The sequence below is a fragment of the Arachis ipaensis genome, chromosome B5 (assembly GCF_059453495.1).
Source record: "Arachis ipaensis isolate K30076 ecotype BB chromosome B5, ASM5945349v1, whole genome shotgun sequence".
Lineage (NCBI taxonomy): Eukaryota > Viridiplantae > Streptophyta > Magnoliopsida > Fabales > Fabaceae > Arachis > Arachis ipaensis.
This window is the reverse complement of record NC_142440.1, coordinates 21,180,161-21,203,173: the sequence shown is the minus strand read 5'-3', so window position 1 is coordinate 21,203,173 and position 23,013 is coordinate 21,180,161. Positions and strand designations below refer to the sequence as shown.

The 23,013-nt window shown below is 32.7% G+C and overlaps 1 protein-coding gene and 1 non-coding gene across 2 annotated transcripts; both read left to right on the top strand.

Annotated features, from left to right (window-relative positions):
* The first annotated feature begins 687 nt into the window (after positions 1 to 687).
* TRNAL-UAG (transfer RNA leucine (anticodon UAG)) lies at positions 688 to 767 on the top strand. Its single transcript has one exon. It is a non-coding gene; the product is annotated as a tRNA-Leu (tRNA).
* Positions 768 to 1,509: 742 nt separating this feature from the next.
* On the top strand, positions 1,510 to 3,019 carry LOC107643278 (thiamine thiazole synthase 2, chloroplastic). Its single transcript, XM_016346872.3, has 2 exons — positions 1,510 to 2,677; positions 2,757 to 3,019. Exons 1-2 carry the CDS (start codon positions 1,787 to 1,789, stop codon positions 2,919 to 2,921), a joined length of 1,056 nt encoding a protein of 351 aa, XP_016202358.2. The 5' UTR covers positions 1,510 to 1,786; the 3' UTR covers positions 2,922 to 3,019.
* The last annotated feature ends 19,994 nt before the right edge of the window (positions 3,020 to 23,013 follow it).

Sequence of the window (23,013 nt, the reverse complement as noted above, 5' to 3'; positions counted from 1 at the left end):
CTAACATTATAAATTAAAGTCCCGCTCAATCTACTTTTGCCATATTTAAGCCTTGGTTAATAACAATATGCTTTATTGATAGGAGTCAAAAGCAAAAGAGATATTGCATATCTATAATCGCTAATTGCTACTAACTTTAAATGGATATTGTTTCCCAAACCGGTGCGTAATTAATCCATCAAACAACGCTTATTACGGGAAATTAAAGCAGTGAGAAACAAAACCTACTTTAGTTTATGATAATGATTATTGATTAACGAAAATAAGGATGACCAACATGCTACCAGCCTACACACCTGGCCCGATAAAAAAATGCAGAAAATGGCATGGGGAATAAGCATTTGTTCAAAACGAGAGGATGCATGTGACAACATGCTGGGGTATCTTTCACAAACTAATAATAAAGCAGGATCTCTTGACGAATGCTTTCTCTAAAAATTACTCGAGCATGTGTAAGCCTATAAGGCACTAGTCTCTGTAATGCAACTGTCAATTACCCAGGCAATTACAATGTTTTCCTTTCATAGTGAGTTTGTATTAATTGTTTGATTTTGAATATGAGATTCCCGTGGAAAGGCTTTGTTATTCTACTCAGGTAAATGAGAAGCAAGGACAAGAGTATTGTCAAGTGGGTTAAAAGGATAAAAAATCTGTTAAATATTTTAAGTAGGAAACTTTATGTCATCTGACAGTTTGGCCGAGTGGTCTAAGGCGCCAGATTTAGGCTCTGGTCCGAAAGGGCGTGGGTTCAAATCCCACAGCTGTCATGAGATTTTAATAGTTGATGTCCATTTTTGTAATAAGATTTCTGGGCTACTAGCTTCACATGTTGGGCCAGGGTCTCCAACAAGTATTATGATCTTAAAACCAAAAACAAAGAGTGGGAAAAAAACCAAAATAAAAGAATATAGAGTTCTTTTACCATTCTGCCAAAAATTAAAAAAAAAAAAAAAAACAAACAAAGGGGCAGCAGGGGGGTTGTGTGTGGAGTATTCGAATTTTATAAATATAAGGAGAGCCTTACTAAATAGTAACTAAACTTAATTAAAATTATAATTAATCACTAAGTATACAGATATTTGTTTTACACCTACCAAGTAAACTTTCAAAGATAGCTATATACATGCACTATAGCTTGGAGCTTGCCGTGCATAAAGATATAAATAATGATTTTATTATGTGTGAACCTTATTGCTGCATAGATATGAATTTTTTTTCCCATACAAATATCAAATATGTATGAATAATACTTTAGTTGTCTATGATTCTAATTTTACTGAAAAATATTATGTTGACATAATAACATGTAAATGTGAACACAATAATGTCCATTATATTGCGGAGTGAATTAACATAGTGTTTTAGGGAATCTTAAATAAATCATACAAACAAAAAAGTTTTTAAAAATCAAGTATACAAAATAAATTTACAGTCCACAAATGAAAAGAAAATCCGCAAGACAGGAAACATAATATCGAAATTAAGAGTGATGAAATTTGATTTGAAAACATATGAAAATATCGGAAAAAAGTAGAGGGGGAGAGCAGATATGGAAACATAGAAGCTTTCCAACCGTTCAAATTCTATCTTGATCACTCAAAAATCAAAAAGCATAGACTGCTTGCTTGATTTTTCCTATAAGATATTTGATATTTCACTCATTCACTGACCCCACCGCCACTCCCATTTCTCCATATAAACCCCACCAGCTCCCAACACTCCTTCGTCTCAGTGTCCATCGTCGTCTTCTTCTTACCACTATTCTTAATTAATTAATTCCCTTCCAATGGCAGCCATGGCCACCACCACCGCCCTCTCCTCAAACCTCATCAAGGCCTCCGCCTTCCACGGCACACCGGTCGCCACTTCCAGAGTCACTCCCATCAAATCCCAACAGCAGCAGAGCCAAACCATCTCCATGTCCATGGCCACACCCCCTTACGACCTCCAATCCTTCAAGTTCCAACCCATCAAGGAGTCCATCGTCGCACGCGAGATGACCCGCCGCTACATGACCGACATGATCACCTACGCAGACACCGACGTAATCGTGGTTGGTGCCGGCTCCGCTGGCCTCTCCTGTGCGTACGAGCTCAGCAAGAACCCCTCAATCCGCGTCGCCATCATCGAGCAATCCGTCAGCCCCGGCGGTGGGGCCTGGCTCGGCGGCCAGCTCTTCTCCGCCATGGTGGTTCGCAAGCCCGCCCACCGCTTCCTGGACGAGTTGGAGGTGGCATACGACGAGCAAGAGGACTACGTTGTCATAAAGCACGCGGCGCTGTTCACTTCCACCATCATGAGCAAGTTGCTGGCGAGGCCCAACGTGAAGCTGTTCAACGCCGTGGCGGCGGAGGATCTGATTGTGAAAGGAGGGAGAGTTGGTGGAGTTGTCACAAACTGGGCCCTGGTGTCGATGAACCATGACACACAGTCGTGCATGGACCCGAACGTGATGGAGGCCAAGGTTGTGGTGAGCTCGTGCGGGCACGACGGGCCTTTCGGCGCCACCGGGGTTAAGAGGCTGAAGAGCATCGGCATGATTGACAGCGTGCCTGGAATGAAGGCCCTTGACATGAACACCGCGGAGGATGCCATTGTTAGGCTCACCAGGGAGATTGTGCCTGGCATGATTGTCACCGGCATGGAAGTTGCTGAGATTGATGGTGCCCCCAGAATGGTAATTTCATTATTATTATTATTGCTTATTGAGAAATGAAAATGCATGCATGGAATATGAATATGAATTTCTTTTGCAGGGTCCAACATTCGGAGCAATGATGATATCAGGGCAGAAGGCAGCTCATTTGGCGTTGAAAGCATTGGGAAAGAGCAATGCCATCGATGGGACTTGTGGACTTGAAATTGAAGAACCCCAATTTGTTTTGGCCTCTGCTGATACTGAGGACATTGTTGATGCTTGAAGTTTTCTATTCAACTTAGGATTTTCTTTTTTTTCTTCTGCTTTCCCTACCTACGATTTGCATTTGGGAATAAATAAAGAAAAAATGTGAACGAAAAATATTAAATCCGTTTCGTTTTTATCTCCGTAAGCTAAGATTATACAATATGTACATTAAAAATCAATTATTAATAAACAATAAATATTAAAATATAAATATATAATAAAAATAAATTAAATTATACATTATTATACATAAATATATTAATAATTAATTTTATTATATAATATAATTAACGAACTGAAATACATAAAATTAGTACCAAGAAGAGATTAAAATAAGGGGAAAATTTGAAATGGAGCTCACCTGATGAGGATGTAATTTTCTGACTCACACCATTAAAATAATTGAATTAAAGAATAATATGTGAGTCTGAAACTCTGAGTGATGCGTGGGGCAGTTTGACTCTAAATGCTAGATAGTCTCTACTTTTCCTTTGTTGAACTAGGCAACTATAATTTGTAGAGAAAGAGAACGGAACAAGTTTCCATAAGTTGGTCATTTTGCTAGTCGATACAACCAATGAACCAATTAATTAGATATAGAATGAGTGGCGAGATGCAATAATTTTAGTAGAAAGTATCAGGGTAAATTACTATAGGGTCACGCTATTGAATTGAAGCGCCCACGGTAAGCACTAAATGTTCTGATCAAGAATTTATCCTCTAAAGTATAATTCGTTATTATTCAAAAGGCTCCTTCTAAAGTAAAAGATCCTTGGGTGAACTACGTAGGGTGTGTTTGGGTTCACGTTGAAGAAGAGAGAAGTCCGTTTGAGTGTCTTGAACGTCCCACTTTTATGTTTGGCAATTTGTTAGAACTCTAAACCCAGAAGTGCTTTCATCTCTTAACATACGTTCACGTGAAGCTAAAATTTCTTGCTTCTGCGTTCACGTTGAGAAAGTTGATTATCGTTGGAGGAATTAAGTGAAAAATTTATTCCTTTTCTACCAATTCTACCCTCTATTCTCTTCTATAAAAAGAATGCAAGTAACCATAACTTTTATGGTAGTTCTTCCTTTATTTGTTGTGTATGTTCTTTGTTCTGAATTTTTTTTTTCTATCAAAAATTTTTAGATCTGTTTCAATCACTGCCAAGATAAAAAATTTAATTATTTTTTATTATTTTTAGTACTCTCTTTCATATTTTGATTTTTATATTTTTTATTATATTTTTTATTTATACTATAAATATTTTTTATATTATTTTTTTAGTATTTTGATGTTTTTTTTAGTGCTCTATTATATTTTTATTGTACTTTTTTATTCACATGACAACTATTGTTGATATAAATTCTTATTTTTATTAATTTTTATTATTTTTTGTTTATATAAATTCCTTTTTTTCTATTCTTTATTGTACTATATTTATGTTGTGTATAAAATTTTTTATTTTTTTATTTTATTTTATTCATATCAATTTTATTTACTTCTTATTGTAATTTTTTTGTTCATATGATACATGTTGGTTGTAATTATTATATACTATGTTTGATATGAAAATTTTTTCTTTTTTTTTTATTTTTATTGTATTTTTTATTGTATTTTATTTTATTTTTTATTATACTAAATATAAGTAACAAAAGAGTCCTAAATAATAAAAATGTATATTCCAAAATGATATAAATTAAAGAGTAATAAAGTACTAAAAAAATTATAGAATATTTTCTTTTTGTTTGACATTATAGAATGTATAGTACGTACTCTCTTTTATAATTTTATTTTTTATTATATTTTTTTTTAAAAGATAGATATTATTTTATTATTATAAAATAATAATATTTATTTATATGGTAAATATTTTTATTATAAAATGAATTACTAAGATCTATTCAAATATCTAAAGTAAAATGATAGAATAATATAAAAAATTATTTAAATTGATGTCTCTTTTAGTAATTTTTTCTCTAAAAGTGATTTTGAGTAGCAAAATCCAAACAATATTTATTTTATTATAATCCATCTTAATATAAAAATTGCCAAACATAAGTCACGTTAACACAAACTTACTTTTCATCAAAATCAAGTTTGTAAAATCAATTATATGCAAACTCTCGTTTACAAACTGTAATCCAAACACACACGTACTCTTCAAAAGTTTGACTCGTGCGTTGGACTTGTAAAAGAGATTTCAACCCTCAAATCAGTAATTAATTAACCAATTTTCGTAAATACTCTTTAGGGTTTTTCTCGAAAGTAAATAGAATTAAATTAAATTAAATGCCCTCTATCATCCTATTTGGTTTGTATTTTTATTGTTACATAATGGTAACCGTTGTGTACCTGTAAAGCCCAAAATATGCGTCGGCATTACGGAAGTGTTCGGAGTTAGTTATTTTGATGGGGTAAAATGATTTGAATTTCAAAGTTAGTTCTAAGATGTAGTGTTATGCATCCGAACTATTTGAATACATATCATTATGGATTACGACAAAAAAAAATTATAAAATCAAATTATTTTTTATAAAAAAATCATATAAAAAAAGTTTTCATCAGTTAAATTATATATAATAAATATTTAAAAAAATAGAAATAAAAATATAAATTAAAAAAATAAACGATAAAATTTTAAAATTAAATAAAAAAATATACGTATAATAATAAAATATTTGTATGTAAATAATATTACAGAATTATTTTCAATTATAAATTTAATATATTTTTTATAATTTTGTAAATCTATTTAAATTATGTTATTTTATTAATTTTATTTTTTGTAAAATAAAAATTTAAAAAGAAATAGAGAATGAGAGAGAAAGATAAAGAAAAAGGAGAGAGTGAGTTTGTTAATTTTGAAGTGGAAAGATTTTATTATAATTGTAACGAAAGAATACCCCGTATGACACATTTTAGTTTATCAAATTAGTAATATAAAATGTAAATTATAAATTATATATAGAGTGGAAAGAGTAGAGAAAAATAAGAAAGGCGAGAGAGATAGATAAGATGATGGAGGAAGAAAATTTATTAATTTTAGAGAAAATATTTCATCTTAATTTTAATGAGAGAATGTCACGTGATATATTTTGATTGTTAAATTAGTAATATAATATAATTATATTTCAATTTCAATATTTCAATTTTAATTTTAATTTCAATTTTAATTTAATTTTAATTACAATTAAAAAATATCATGTTATACATTTCGATTGCTAAATTTATAATTAGCTATTGATAATAATATATAAAAGAGATAAAGTGGGTATATGAATAAGAGAAATAGAGTGGGTAAAGGAATGTGAGAGATAGAGAAAGAGAGAGGAAAAGGAGGAGAGAACTCTTTAATTTTGGAGAAAAAATTTTGATTTCAATTGCAATGAGGAAGTGACATGTGAGATGTGACATATTTTGGTTGTAAAATTAGTAATATACTAGTATTTTTATCCGTAATAACATTACGAGAATATAAGTCTTTTAAAACTACATCTGTCCTAACATTATAGATTATGCCACAAAAAATTTATAATATTAAACTACTTTTACAAAAAAGTCGTAAGAGACAAAAGTCCCCGTAAGCTAAGAATATCAGGGTCTCTGTAGATAAAAAATAAATAAATAATAAGCTTTTTAATTATTATTTTCATATAAAAGAGTTTAATTTTTTACTAATAATTAATTTTAATATTCGTTATCTAAAATTTGAAAGAATTTAACATGTATACTTTTATTTTTGATTAGATGTTAAGTCTATTGCACAAATAGAAATAATTAATTTTTATGTTTGTTATTTAAAAATAATATTTTTTTCTCTCTATATATAAAAATATAATTAGATATTAGCATAAAAAATTTATATTAATAGTTATAAAATTAACTCAACTTTATTTTTTTAAAATAATTAAATCTTGGTTCTAACTTTTAATAACAATATTAATATTTTCTCTAAATTATATATACTACATATTTGAAGAAAAAGAAGTAAAAATATAAATTAAAAAGATAAGCAGTAAAAGTTTAAAAGTAAATAAAAATATACTTATAATAATATTTTTTTTTTAAAATTATATTATATTGTTAATTTTATTTTTTGTAGCACAGAAAGATAGAGAAAAATAGAGAATGAAAGAAAAAAGAGAGATAAAGATAAATAAGAAGAATGAGAGAGGAGAGTTTGTTAATTTTGGAAGTTAAAAAAAATTATTTTAAGTATAATAAAAAAAATATCTGGTGACACATTTTGATTTGTCAAATTACTACTATAAAATATAAATTATAAATTATATATAGAGTGGGAAGAATAGAGAGAAATAGAAAAAAAGAGAGAGGTAGAAAAGAGAATGTAAGAAAGAGGTTTACTAATTTTTGAAAAAAATATTTTTTCTAAATTTTAATAAGAGACTGTCATGTGATACATTTTAGCAATGTTCTAAAAATTGGATTAGACCGGTCGGTCCGACCAGTTTAATCGTGAACCGTCAGCTAAAACGTTCGGTTTGCCATGCAAAACCGTTAATTTGAAAACTGGATTTAAACAGCTGAACCGGCCGAGAACGATCGGTCGGACCAGATTGGGACCCGACCAGTTCTCATCAAACGCTGTTTCGCGTAAAAAGTAAAAAAACTAAACAGAAGCAGGCGTGAAACCAGCAGTTAAGCCACAACCAACCCTTTCTTCAATTCTTCCATCTCCTTCCTCCTCTCCAAAGAAACGGAAACCCTAGCATCACCGCCGCAAGCTACAAGAAGTGAGCCACCGTCCTTCGAAGGTCAGTGCTCACTGCTCTCAGTCTTCGTTCTCTTCTGCGCTGTCCATCGTCCTGCTCGTTGCTTGGTCTCCGTCTCCGCCGCGCTTCTGCCCTCGGCTCAAACCGCTCAGAACGAAGGCAAAGGCTTCATTTTTTTTAATTTTTGTTCTATGTTCTTCATTCTTTACTAAAAAAATTGTTTATTTTTGGATTCTGCAAATGCTACTAGATTGAAATTTGAATCTAGCTGTATTATATTTTGTTTTCTTATTTTGGATTGAATCATTAAATGATTAGTTGATTTATTTTGCTGGTTAATCTTTGTTAAAATTGTGCTGATTTAGTTGATTTAGTTCACTAGTTAATCTTCATTAAAATTGTGTGTTGTCTTTTGTTTTATGTCGTGACTCGATTGTGCTTAGATTTTGACTGACTTAAACTTGTGCTTAGATTGAATGATTAATTGATTATTGCTTAGCTATGGCTATTTTGATGTGTTGCTGTTTTGTGTTTTGTTATTTTTATATATAGTGATGTGCTCTTGTTTTGTGTTTTGTGACTTAATTATGCTTAAATTGAATGATTAATTGATTATTGATTAGGATGATTGTTCTGCTAAATTAATTGTGTTGAGTTAAGAAATTAACTAAAATATTTAGTGATGACAAACATTATTTTTAGGCAAAATAAATAATTAGTGGTGTTTAATTATAATTACTTATTACTAATAATTTATTATGTGTTGCAGATCTTAATTCAATATTAAGCAGCCCAAATAAAATGCAAAACAAATAGCAAGGAAAATGGGCTGAAAGCAAAAATCAGAAGCCCAAGAAAAAGCAAATAAAGAAGCCCAAGGAATTGGTTGGGCCAAACAGATTACATAAACCAAACCGATCCAAGCCCAAAGTGAATTTCAATTTCCTCCATCTTGCCTTACCTAAAGCAACATTACTCTCCTCTCTGAGCAAGTCAAATCAAAGCTTCAGAAAAGTAAGAAAGAGAAAGAGAGAAAGAGCTTCTTCCCTAAGCTAGTAACCAAAGAAGCAAGAGAGAGAAAGTTTAAACTTGAAACACAGAAGCTAAAATAGAAAATCCAAACCAAATCAAGCTTAGGTTAAAGGTAATCCATCTCATCTTGCATGCATCAGATCTTCTTCTCTTCTTTCCAACTCTATGCTCTATCCGAAAATGGCATTCAAGGGAAAGTTGTTCTCTGCCCTATTATGCTTTTCATCTACGGTCACAAGTGATACTTGGGGACCAAGTAGTTTCTCAATGGCTAAGATCAAGTTGACCATGGGAAGATTTCTATGGTTGCTGCTATATGGCTTTCGGTCAAGATGAGGAAGTCAGAAGGAAAGTTTCTACTCTGGGGATTAAGGAGAAAAAGTGTATCTGTGGGTTGGTGAAGCTCAAGGCTCAAGGTGTTGACCTTGGAAGAAAAACCCAGCAACATGCAAGGAGATAAAAGAGGTTTGCTGTTCATTCAGAAACGAAGGAGAGAAAACCAGTGAATAGAGGTTTTGTTCTGAGAGAGCTCTTTGAAGAAGTTCAACTAACTGGACAGTGTAACCTAATCAAAGGTGCATTCCGCCAGTATGAAGAACTGAATCAGAGGCTTGCCAATCTGGTTTTTCGCATAGCACAGAGGCTGTTGATGAAGTCAATCTCCTTCATGTTTTACAGATTATAATTTACTTTTCAATGTTTATCTTTCTGTACTTTCTTGTGAGAAAAGGCATTGTGAGAAAGCTCAAGTAAAAGCCATGAATGGAAAAAGGCTGAGTGATACACTTGAGAGAAAAACCTAGAGTTATTTTTAGATTTCTTTAGGTATGTTTATGTCTTGTATCTTGTACCTGTGAGGTATCCCTTTCTTAGTTGGGTTAGCACTAAGAGTGAATAGTTAGGTATTAGCATAGTCAATGTCAAGTTAGGTTAGAACTTGAGTGTGAAAGGATTAGGTCAATCCTGTAAAATTGGTGTATGTAATACTGTTAACTATAGTGAAATTCTTCTATAGTTGTGGAGGAGACTGGACGTAGGTTGCATAGCACAAGGCAACTGAACCAGGATATATGATGGTGTTAGCTTTTCTCTTCTCTGCTGAGTTCTGTTTTCTGATATTCATGAGACAAAAACAAATTGTCTCATAAATTTCCACTGCTGAGTACAAATAGAATCAGAATTGAAAGTTTGTTTTAAAAGGATAATAACAGCAACTTAAAAGGAAGGCATAGATTCAACCCCCTTCTCTAAGCCTACCACAACCTTCAATTGGTATCAGGAGCTAAGGTCTCAAGAATCAAGCTTAACCGCTTGGTGCAAAGATCTAATGGCGAACAACTTGGGCACAACCACAGTTGCCTACACCCTCACTGAAGCCCAGTCAAACAACCGGCCACCTTTTTTCAACGGGAAGAACTATTCCTACTGGAAAGAAAGGACAAGGATTTTCATCCAATCCATTGACTACAATATATGAAAGATTATTGTGAGCGGTCCCAAAATCCCAACAAAAACAAGTGCTGATGGAGTGGTGACTCCAAAAGAAGAAGCTGAATGGAATGAAGATGATAAGAAGAAGATAGAGCTGAATGCTAAAGCAATCAACCTTTTTCACTGTGCTATCAGCTTTGAAGAGTACCGGAAGGTGTCTAGATGCAAGACAACCAAAGAAATCTGGGAAAAACTCCAGGTTACACACGAAGGCACTAAACAAGTCAAAGAAACGAGGATTGATATGCTGCGAAAAGAGTACGAGATATTTAGCATAAAGGATGGAGAAAGCATTGATGAAGCGTTTGAGAGATTCTCAATAATAATCAACAACCTTGATGCTATGGGTACAAACTATGCAGAATAAACCTTGGTGAGAAAACTCCTTAGAAGCCTCACAAAAGAATGGGAAAATATTGCCACTGTCCTAACCGAGAGTAACAACATAAGTCCCATAACCTATGATGAGCTGAGAGGAAAACTCCTTGCCTATGAAGCCACACACACAAACACAGACTCAAAGAAAAAGGGAATAGCCCTCAAGTCACAAATAGAACCGAAAGAGAGTGAGTCTAGTACTGGTATTTCAGATGACGAGCTTTTGTTTTTTGCTAGGAGATTTAGAAGGATGATGAAGAACAAGGGCAAATACAAAGGTTCAAATTCAAAGGAGCACAAGATCGGCTTGAGCAAAGTGACGTGCCATCACTGCAAGGAGGCTGGACACTTCAAGCTAAACTGTCCAAAGCTCAAAAAGGAGGACAAGGAAAGAAGGAAAAGAAGAGAGTACTCATGGCAGCTTGGGAGGATCTTGAGAACGACTCAAATGAAGAAGAAGAATCTGAAGGAGATGACAAAGACTGCTTCATGGCTGGAAACAACAATCTTGATGAGGTAAATTATTATGATTTGACCATTGAGGACTTACATGCTATTATTGATGATCTCACTTTAAACACCTCAAAACTGCTTGACAAGTACAATGAATGTAGATCTGAAAGAGATGTGTTAAGAGCTGAAAATGATTTTTTAAAAGAAAAAGTGAAGGAAACTGAATGTGCTTTGGACATCATTGAAGAAAACAGATTTCTAAAATCTGAACTTGAAAAATTAAAAGGAAAGCACATTGTGGATCCTTCTCATGAGTTAATTGCTGAAAATGAAAGATTAAATGATATGATTAAAAGGCTGAATGGTGACTTAGCAAAATTTGCTCAAGGTTCTAGTAACTTGGACAAATTACTTGCAAGTCAAAGACCATTGTTTGAAAAATCTGGTTTAGGCTACATAGCCAAGGAAGATGCAGTTTCCAACACTTCCTCTATAAAATTTGTGGCTTCTTCATCAAATACCAAATCCATACCAAACAGATCAGGTATTGGATATATTTCAACTTTTGAAGAAAAATTTGATGAAGTATGCACAAGTGAAACTGAGCCTTTACCAAGAACTGATCCGAGTTCAAACCGGCCTGGTTTGGGTTACATTTCGAAAAATGAAGCTGTTTTCAAAAAATCACCATTTTACAACAAAACCTCATATTCGAAAGGTAAAAATGTTCAAAGAAATTCTGGTGAAAATGCATTTGCAAAGAGGAATAAATTTCATAAAAATCAGTTTGTCAAAAGAAATGCATCTCCTCCAAAAACCAGAAAATTTCAACACTTTAATCATTTCAAGCAATATAACTCACCTCAATTTCAGCGACACACATCAGAAAATCATTGTGTCAATTGCAAGAAATTTGGTCACTCATATGCACAATGTTTCATTGAAAAAAGAGTTGTTGGAAACAAAGTTTACAATGTTATTTGTGATTTCAATGCACTTGGGCAACCAAGATGGATTAACTTCAAAGGATCCAAATCAATTTGGATACCTAAGGCTACTTGAAACTCTTCATGCAGATTTGCCTAGCATCCAAGAACAAAAAAGATATGTGGTACATGGATAGTGGATGTTCAAGGCACATGACTGGAAGGTCAACCTACTTCATCAAACTAAACAAGTATGATGGAGGTTTTGTGACCTTTGGAGATGATGGTAAAGGTAAAATCATTGCTGTTGGAAAAGTAGGTAATGAGCAATCTACTTTCATTGATGATGTACTTTTGGTATGTGGTTTGAAGCACAATCTTTTGAGCATAAGTCAGCTGTGTGATTTAGGATATTTAGTTGTTTTCAAAAGGCTTGAATGATGTGTTGTTAATGAAAAGACAAATGAAGTGATGTTTGTTGCCAAGCATTTTAATAATATGTATGGACTTACTCTTGATGAACTAAAGGATCAAAATGTAGCTTGTCTTCACTCTAAAGAATCTGAAAAGTGGTTATGGCACAAGAGATTGGGCCATGCAAGTATGTTTCAAATAAACAAACTTGTAAAGAAAGAATTAGTAAGAGGTCTTCCTTTGATAAAGTTTGACAAAGACATTACTTGTGATGCTTGCCAAATGGGAAAACAAATAAAAAGTTCTTTTAAACCAAAGGAAGACATCTCTACTAAAAGACCACTTGAGTTGCTACACATTGATTTATTTGGTCCAACAAGAACTCAAAGCCTAGGTGGTAAACATTATGGTTTAGTAATTGTGGATGACTACACTAGGTTTGGTTGTGTTTTATTTCTTGCACACAAAAATGAAGCCTTTTCGTCCTTTGAACCTTTTTGCAAGAAAATTCAAAATGAAAAGGATTTGAAAATATCTTCTATAAGGAGTGATCATGGAACTGAATTTGAAAATAATTTATTTGAATCCTTTTGTGAGGAATTTGGAATATCTCACAACTTCTCTTGTCCAAGAACACCACAACAAAATGGTGTTGTGGAAAGAAGAAATAGAAGCATACAAGAGATGACAAGAGCTATGCTTTGAGAGAGTAATGTTCCAAAATTCCTTTGGGCTGAAGCGGTTAACACGGCTTGCCACATTTTGAATAGAACAATCATAAGGAAATTTTTGAAGAAAACCCCTTATGAACTTTGGAAAGGATACCCACCAAACTTAGATTACTTGCACATTTTTTTATGCAAATGTTTTGTTTTAAATAACAAAGAAAATTTGGAAAAATTTGATCCAAAGGCTTATGAGTGTTTGTTTGTAGGATATTCCACAACTAGTAAAGCATATAGGGTTTATCATCAAGATGCTAGAATTATTGAAGAGTCCATACATGTTACATTTTGTGATACTAACTTGATGCAAAGCATTTTGGAAGATTGTGATGCAGGAAATCAGGCTCAGAAGAAAGATGAAATCACTCAAAATCATGAAAAAGAAAATTCTGGTCAAACTGAACCAGAAACTGCACCTGCTAAAAATTCGAGAGACAATTCCATTATGTCTCATGAATTTGAAGGAAATCCTGGAAACAGCAGCACCCAGAATCCCTTGGTGACTGAATCTGCCACCAAATCCACCAGACCTCGTGAATGGAGGTTCTTGAAGAACTATCTCGAGGAATTTGTAATTGGGGACGTTTCTCATGGAGTGCAAACACGGTCCTCAACTAGAAAGATAAATGAAGGATCAAACATTGCCCTTCTCTCACAAATAGAGCCTCAAAACGTCAAGGAAGCACTTAGTGACCCCTCTTGGGTTAAAGCTATGGAGGATGAGCTTCTTGAGTTTGAAAAGAACCAAGTATGGACTTTGGTTCCAAGGCTAAGTGGAAAGAAAGTGACCGGCACCAAGTGGATATTTTGGAACAAGTTGGGAGAAGATGGTAGCATTGCAAGAAACAAGGCAAGGCTGGTGGCACAAGGATATGACCAAGAAGAAGGAATAGACTTTGATGAATCCTTTGCCCCTGTTGCCCGAATGGAAGCCATAAGACTTCTCTTAGCTTATGCTGCATTTTGTGGTTTTAAATTATATCAAATGGATGTGAAATGTGCATTTTTGAATGGAGTGATAGATAGAGAAGTATATGTGGAGTAACCTCCTGGTTTTGAAAATAAAGAGCATTCTAATCGTGTTTTCAAATTATCTAAAGCTCTCTATGGTTTAAGACAAGCTCCTAGAGCTTGGTATGAGAGACTTAGCTCTTTTCTTTTGAAAAATAGTTTTCAAAGAGGCACCACTGACACAACTCTATTTATCAAGAACTCTAATGATTCTTTTATTCTAGTCCAAATATATATTGATGACATTATTTTTGGATCAGCCAATGAATCCCTTTGTTCTGAATTTGGAAAACTCATGACAAGTGAATTTGACATGAGTATGATGGGTGAACTTAATTTTTTCCTTGGGCTGCAAATTAAACAAACTGAAAAAGGTATTTTCATTCATCAAGAAAAGTATGCCAAGGAATTAGTTAAGAAATTTGGTATGAAAAATGCCAAACCCATGGGAACTCCCATGCATCCTAATTCTAAATTAGATAAGGGAGAAACTAAGAAAGATGTTGATGAGACTAGGTATAGAGGAATGATTGGTTCTCTTATGTACTTAACTTCCTCTAGACCCGATATGGTGAAAAGTGTTAGATTGTGCTCAAGGTTCCAATCCAAACCAAAAGAGTCACATCTTTCTGCAGTTAAAAGGATCATTAGATATGTTCATGGCACATCCAATTTTGGTCTTTGGTATCCTAAGATTGATGATTTTTCTGTAGTTGGTTATTGTGATGCAGATTTTGCCGGTGATAGAGTTGATAGAAGAAGCACTTCAGGCTTATGTTGCTTCCTTAGGAAGTCCTTGAATGTTTGGTCCAGTAAGAAACAGCCAATTGTGGCTCTATCTACTGCTGAGGCTGAGTATATAGCTGCTTCTTCATGTTGTTCTCAGCTTTTATGGTTAAAAACACAGCTTGCCGATTACAAATTAAATGCTGAAAATATTCATTTGATGTGTGATAATATGAGTGCCGTTAATATTTCTAAAAATCCAGTTTTGCACTCTAAGACTAAACATATTGAAGTGAAATTTCACTCAATAAGAGAGCATGCCCAAAAGGGAGATATTAGCATTCAATTTGTTAAATCGGAGGAGCAATTAGCAGATATTTTCACGAAACCATTAGCTGAGGATAGATTCTGCATGCTTAGGACTTGTCTAGGAATTTTGAGTTATGATTCTTTATTTGAAAAATGCTGATGTGTTTGCTAGAGCTTTTTGTCTCATAAACAGGTATGAGATAATTCTGGACAGAAGAAGAGCGTTTCCCCTTTAATCAGCGTGATCTGGGCTTATTTCAAGTGCAAAATGATTTGGGCCAACCTCAAAAAATCAGATCTAGAATGGTCCAATGTGTTTCCATTAAATCCAACTATCCCTGGGTCTAAATATGAATGTTACATTTTTTGGTTAAAAAAAATTTTTTTTGGGTTGTGTGTTTAAATTTTTTTGAAAAAGTTTTATTTTAATTTTTGTCCAAAAAGATTTTCAGTTTAATTTAATTTTTTTAGGATTTTGATTATTTAAAATTAAATTTCCTTGTTTTGAAAATCAAATCAAATCCTTCTTTTATGATGTCATGTCTTTTCAAGTCTTTTCAAATGGTGATGCAGTTGCATGGTTTTGAAAATCTACTTTTGGGTACAGTTACCAACACTCCCTCTCTTTCCTCCATAACTTCTCCTCAAACTCTTCAGTTTCTTTCCACTCTCTTTACTGCTTCTCTTCCCTCAAAAGCCTAAATATCACCAAATGAGGAAGAAAACCATTGCTAAAAGGCCTCCTCGTGAAAAAATCTTCAAGCCTCTCACAAAGCCCTCAACCCGCTCTCACGACTGAACCTTCACTTCATCTCCTTCTCCTCCTACCTCTCCTCCTCGGTGTGATCCCATGGCACGAACCAAGAATCCCTCTAGGGTTACTCCTTCCGCCAAGAAGACACCACAGACGAAAGAACCTCCATCCAAGCCAGGGTCATCGAAACCGAGTTCATCCAAGGGGAAGCGACCAGCCGCACCAGAACCTCCACCTAAGTCCACACAACCAAAGTCTAGGTCTGTTCCATCACGTTCTCAAAGAGGTAAAACTCGAGTTCCTCTTAAGTCAGTTAAAGAACCAGACATTGGCCCTTTTGATCACAAAGCTCACTTTTTGACTTCTCATTCGAACTATAACCCTTATAGATTCAAATCTATCATGAACAATGATTTTTATGAAGGGGTTATCCAGTATCATACCTTATGTCCCTCTTTTCTCGCTGATTTGCCATCTTTGAAAAGAAAAGGTTTTCCATTTGTTGATAACTTAATTTTTCTGGACTGGAATTACCTTTTTGACATCAAAAAGCCTGTTTATCCCTTGTTGGTCAAAGAATTTTATGCAAACATGACTTATCATGAAGGCACTACTCACTCATATGTAAAAGGCCGAGACATAATTTTAAATAATGAAACTATCAGTGATGCTTTGAAGTATACTGATGTTGGGCCTTGTGCTTACACTTCGGTTAAGTGGGATGAAGGTGTTGGAATTTCTTATCATGATGCATTAGCACACATCTGTGAACATGTATCTTTAATTGATGGCATTACACCCACTCACAAAGCCCTAGGATATGAGCGTGCTCAATTGCACCGAATGGTCAACCATATTATTCTGCCTCAAAGCGGCTCATATCAAAGGGTTTCCTACACTGATACTCTTGTTTTATATGCCCTTCTCATCAAAACTGAAATTTCATTTGCATACTTGATGGTTAGATATATGTTTGACTCTGTTAGGAGTGAAAAGGACAAAGCACTTCCTTATGGCATGTTTCTAACTTGCATATTTGAGTATTTTGGTGTTGACTTGACCAATGAGAACTATGAAAATAGACATTCATACCTAAAGGGGGGTGGTTCAGTGAAACAGAACAAAGGACCCACTAGATCTAAAAGAGTTATCCTAGATGATGAAGATGATGATTTTGTCCATGGTGATTCTCCTGCTCCATCCATTGAGGGTACCTCCATCTCCACTGGGAAGAAATCTGCTCTGCTGAATGTGGTCAAGGATGTCGCTCAAGAGTTTGTTTCCCAATCAAATAACTTAATTGAAATGAGCAAAGAGCAAAGGAAGCTGGCTAGCAAGCATGAGAACTTCCTGAAGAAATCAAGGGATAGGGTGGCTGTGCTCATGACCTTCATTGATAACTTTCAAAATGATGAAGACATTACCACTGATGTTGAAGAGGAAGCTGCTTCGGAGGGGAACGGTTCTGATGCCTAGGATTTGTCTCATGAAAACTGTTGCTGCTGCTCTCTTTTTGTCTCATGAATTCTGTTTACTTTGCTACTATTAAACTGTGTTATCTTGGATAACTGTAATAACTCTAAATACTGCTGCACTTTTTAGTTTGGTTAGAACTTTGGACTGTGATCTAATATTTTTTTGCAGGTTTTGTATTTTGTCTATCCGCCCTTGATGACAAAAGGGGGAGTAATAGCAATATGATACGGATAATACTTGATCATGCTTATTATCATGTTTTTGCATTCACATACTGAATCCTTTTGCTGATGACATTAGCTTATTGTTGGGCTGATTATGTGATGTTGCTTATTTGATACCCTTTAGCCAAGATAAATGTGTATAGCTCTTTATTGTGCTTTCTTTAAGTGTAATATAAAACATGAACAAAGAGGAAAGCATAAATCTAGGGGGAGCTAATCTTGAAAAGGAAAGGGAGGGCAACATAAAAGCAAATGACAATCAAAGGGAGTTTCTAAACCTTACTCAAATTCATTTCCTTTTGTTTATTGCTTAAATCATGTTTGTCATCAAGGGGGAGATTGTTGAGTTAAGAAATTAACTAAAATATTTAGTGATGACAAACATTATTTTTGGGCAAAATAAATAATTAGTGGTGTTTAATTATAATTACTTATTACTAATAATTTATTATGTGTTGCATATCTTAATTCAATATTAAGCAGCCCAAATGAAATGCAAAATAAATAGCAAGGAAAATGGGCTGAAAGCAAAAATCAGAAGCCCAAGAAAAAGCAAATAAAGAAGCCTAAGAAATTGGTTAGGCCAAACAGATTACATGAACCAAACTGATCCAAGCCCAAAGTGAATTTCAATTCCTTCCATCTTGCCTTACCTAAAGCAACATTACTCTCCTCTCTGAGCAAGTCAAATCAAAGCTTCAGAAAAGTAAGAAAGAGAAAGAGAGAAAGAGCTTCTTCCCTAAGCTAGTAACCAAAGAAGCAAGAGAGAGAAAGTTTAAACTTGAAACACAGAAGCTAAAACAGAAAATCCAAACCAAATCAAGCTTAGGTTAAAGGTAATCCATCTCATCTTGCATGCATCAGATCTTCTTCTCTTCTTCCCAACTCTATGCTCTATCCGAAAATGGCATTCAAGGGAAAGTTGTTCTCTGCCCTATTCTGCTTTTCATCTATGGTCACAAGTGATACTTGGGGACCAAGTAGTTTCTCAATGGCTAAGATCAAGTTGACCGTGGGAAGATTTCTATGGTTGCTACTATATGGCTTTCGGTCAAGATGACGAAGTCAGAAGGAAAGTTTCTACTCTGGGGATTAAGGAGAAAAAGTGTATCTGTGGGTTGGTGAAGCTCAAGGCTCAAGGTGTTGACCTTGGAAGAAGAATCCATCAACATGCAAGGAGATAAAAGAGGTTTGCTGTTCATTCAGAAACGAAGGAGAGAAAACAAGTGAATAGAGGTTTTGTTCTGAGAGAGCTCTTTGAAGAAGTTCAACTAACTGGACAGTGTAACCTAATCAAAGGTGCATTCTGCCAGTATGAAGAACTGAATCAGAGGCTTGCCAATCTGGTTTTTCGCATAGCACAGAGGCTGTTGATGAAGTCAATCTCCTTCATGTTTTACAGATTGTAATTTACTTTTCAGTGTTTATCTTTCTGTAATTTCTTGTGAGAAAAGGCATTGTGAGAAAGCTCAAGTAAAAGCCATGAGTGAAAAAAGGCTGCGTGATACACTTGAGAGAAAAACCTAGAGTTATTTTCAGATTTCTTTAGGTATGTTTATGTCTTGTATCTTGTACCTGTGAGTTATCCCTTTCTTAGTTGGGTTAGCACTAAGAGTGAATAGTTAGGTATTAGCATAGCCAATGTCAAGTTAGGTTAGAACTTGAGTGTGAAAGGATTAGGTCAATCCTGTAAAATTTGTGTATGTAATACTGTTAACTATAGTGAAATTCTTCCATAGTTGTGGAGGAGACTGGACGTAGGTTGCATAGCACAAGGCAACTGAACCAGGATATATGCTGGTGTTAGCTTTTCTCTTCTCTGCTGAGTTCTGTTTTCTGATATTCATGAGACAAAAACAAAATTTCTCATAAATTTTCGCTGCTGAGTACAAACAGAATCAGAATTGAAAGTTTGTTTTAAAAGGATAATAACAGCAACTTAAAAGGAAGGCATAGATTCAACCCCCCTTCTCTAAGCCTACCACAACCTTCAAATTTATTATCGATTAGGATGATTATTAATTGATTAATTGATTATTACAATACCAAAAAAGAAATTGTTCTTACAACTGTGTGGTAAGTATCATTTTATCTTGGAGATATTGCAGCTATGTTGGTTTACTCTCTTTCAGTATATATGTTCGGCTGAAAAAATTGTTAGTTCAGAATAGTTGCAGAGCTTGAGATCTTTGAATCGCTGCAAGCGTGCTGGAATTGTTGTGATTTTTATATAGGATAGTTGTTCTGCCATGCTATTGCTGCCTATATAAGTGTGTAGATACCACTAAAATTAGTAACCCTCATTAAATTACCTCAGCTATACCATCAATTAAATATCTTGAATACTAAACAGCAGTTGCTATTTCAATCTGCATTCTGCATAATACTGTCTAAACATGCTATTGCTACTTCGATCAGCATTTTGCAATATGCTTTAATGAAATGGCTCAAGATTGAACATGACGAGGCAATCTTTTTCAGGAAGCAACACATACAGTGAGATTACCAACTCTAGAAGAATTGTTTCTCATGATCTCAAATCTGTGTTTTGATGTTTTTTGAGTTTGATCATTGTCTTTTCCTTCATTGTCTTGTCTTTTTGCTCCTTTACTACTCTCTGATACTTTATATTTTTGCAGTGTAACCTTTGCTCGTTCTTTCTCTCTAGAAAGGCAATTATTTGTTGTAGGATTTGGTACTTGATGTTAAGTTTAGAAGAAGCCATTTTGGAATGAAATCAGTTTTACATCTTATTAGTTTGGTGTTTGTTGACTGAACCAGATTGGTAGGAAAATCTTCGCCAAAAGCTATAATTATATTTTAGGATGTATATTTATAATTTATTTATTATTTTATTCTAAAATGATTTTTTCGATTGAACTACGGTTAGACCGGTTGAACCAATAAACTGGTGAACTAGTAACTAGAGCGGTTCGATGACTGGTCCGGTTCTCAGAATCTTGCATTTTAGTTATTAAATTAGTTAGTAATATATAAATATAATATATAATATAGCTATATTTAAATTTTTTATATTTTAATTTAATTTGAATGCAAGTAGAGAATGTCATGTTATATATTTTGATTATCAAATTTGTAATTAGTCATTGATAATGATATATAAAAGAGATAGAGTAAGTGAAAGAATGAGAGAGATAGAAAAAGAGAGAGATCTAGAGAAAGGGATAACTCTTTAATTTTGGAGGAAAAGATTTGATTTCAATTGTAACGAGGGAGTGACATGTGCTACATTTTTATTGTAAAATTAGTAATATATAATAATTAATAGATATAATAGATAATAGATCTAATATAATATAAAGACCTAATTAAAAAGAAAAAAATATAAAGACCTAATTAAAAATTCAATAAAACTATAGAGACCGACAGAATAATTAAACCTATTTTATTCATATATTACAAAAAAAACATAAGAATGGTTAATTAATTTGTCTTTTGACTATGTTAGGTAACTAAAAAATTCAGCCAACATCGGTCAATAATAAAAAAAAGTACAATACCAATTCACAATTTTTTTTCTGAAATTATTCTTTTATCAATTTTCTTTCTTTTTCCTTCTAACATGTTAATTTTACTTACCACCACAAGCCATCTACTTTCACCACCAGCCATTATCGTAGTTGCCAGCCATTACTTCCGGCGGCCATTGCTGCTGTTGGACACCAACCACTAGTCACCTTAAATTTTAAATCTCAAATCCTAAACTTTAAATTTTAATCCCTAAGTATTAAATCATAAATCCTAAACACTAAATTTTAAATTATAAATACTAAATTCTAATTTTTTTATTGAGTTTTGAATATTTTTATTATTTTTAATTTTGGAACTTTTTAATTATAAATTGTTGATGATTTTATTGGCTAAAAATCGTTAATTATCAATACTTTTCAATTATAAATTTTGATTTTTTAAATATAAATGGGTAACTATTTTTTTTCTTCGCTTTAATTACATTAGCTAATAATTTGAGTTCACTTAACTTGATTGAGGACAATATAAAATTTCAAAAATTAAATAAAACATAGAAATAGAAAATAAAAAATATAAATTAGTGATTTTAATTTAAATAAAGACTAAGTAGTGGTTTTAATTTTTAATAAATCAAATAAGTTCGGTTAAAAATGTTATGATTACTCTTTTGTCAAGGTTTTCATATCAGTTAAAGTCATGTTGTCAAGGTTATATATATATATATATATGAATGTTATGGTGCCTAAAAGGTATATATATATATATATATGAATGTTATGGTGTCGGTGGTGTCTATTTACTAAAAGAAGTTAAAAAATAATATTTAATTTAAAAGATATAACAATAAATAATTTTTAAAAAATTAAAACTTACTACAAAAAGTAAGTTAGACAAAATTTAGGCACTAACTCATAGGCACCATAAAATTAGTCATATATAGTATACTAAGAGTAGGCACCGACCCAGTAACAACAATAGTCAATAGGAGACACTTGTCCCACTCTGTTTTCAATTTTTTTTTTTAAATTATAGTTATATATAATGTGTTATGTGTCCCACTTCAAATTTTAAATAATTTTACTATAAATAAACTAAATTCAATTAGCTGAAGTCTCAAGTTTACTTTTTTATAGTTATATCATTTTGACTATTAGTTAACCTAATCAAATTTAATTCTTGCGCCGTTAATCATTTGTTTTCGTAAATCTTTTTTTTAGTTTCATATTTTCAACCTTTCCTGTCTATTTCTTATTTAAAAATAATTTTTTATAAATTATATATAATGAATAGTATTTTAAGAATAAAAGTATTCACTAACTCTTTTTAATTTTTATCTCTCTATATAATTAATAATGTTCAACAAAATTTATTTTAGTATATATATTTTTATCTCCACTTTTAAAATTTTTTGGGTTTGTCACTAACTAAGAGAATATATAATTCTCTGTATTATTATTTGAAAGAAGAGAAAAATTAAAATACCAATAAACATTCAATTATCATTTAAATGTAGAGCATGTTGATGCTAAAATTTAAATATAAATAAGACATAATTATATTGAGTTAGAAAACAATTACTAGCACATATTTACAATAACACAAGCTAATTTAGAGTAATATTTTAAATCAATTTCTAAAAAAATTATAATGAGACAGTTTAATAATTAAAAAATTTTAATTATTGAATCCGTCTCTAATCTTTAATTTTGTTAGATATATTAATCATTATGTCAAATTTTGATAAAAAAAAATTAGACAAATCAGTCAACATAATAATTCTTAAAAAATTTTAAAATTCTCATGTCAGTTCCTTTTATATATATATATATATATATATATATATATATATATATATATATATACACGAACACTTTAATATTTAGACTAATTTATTTAAGGAAATAAAATTTTGGTGATTGATTTAGTTTTTAAAATTTGTTGAGAACTAAAACATTAGATTAAAAATTTCTTAGGAACT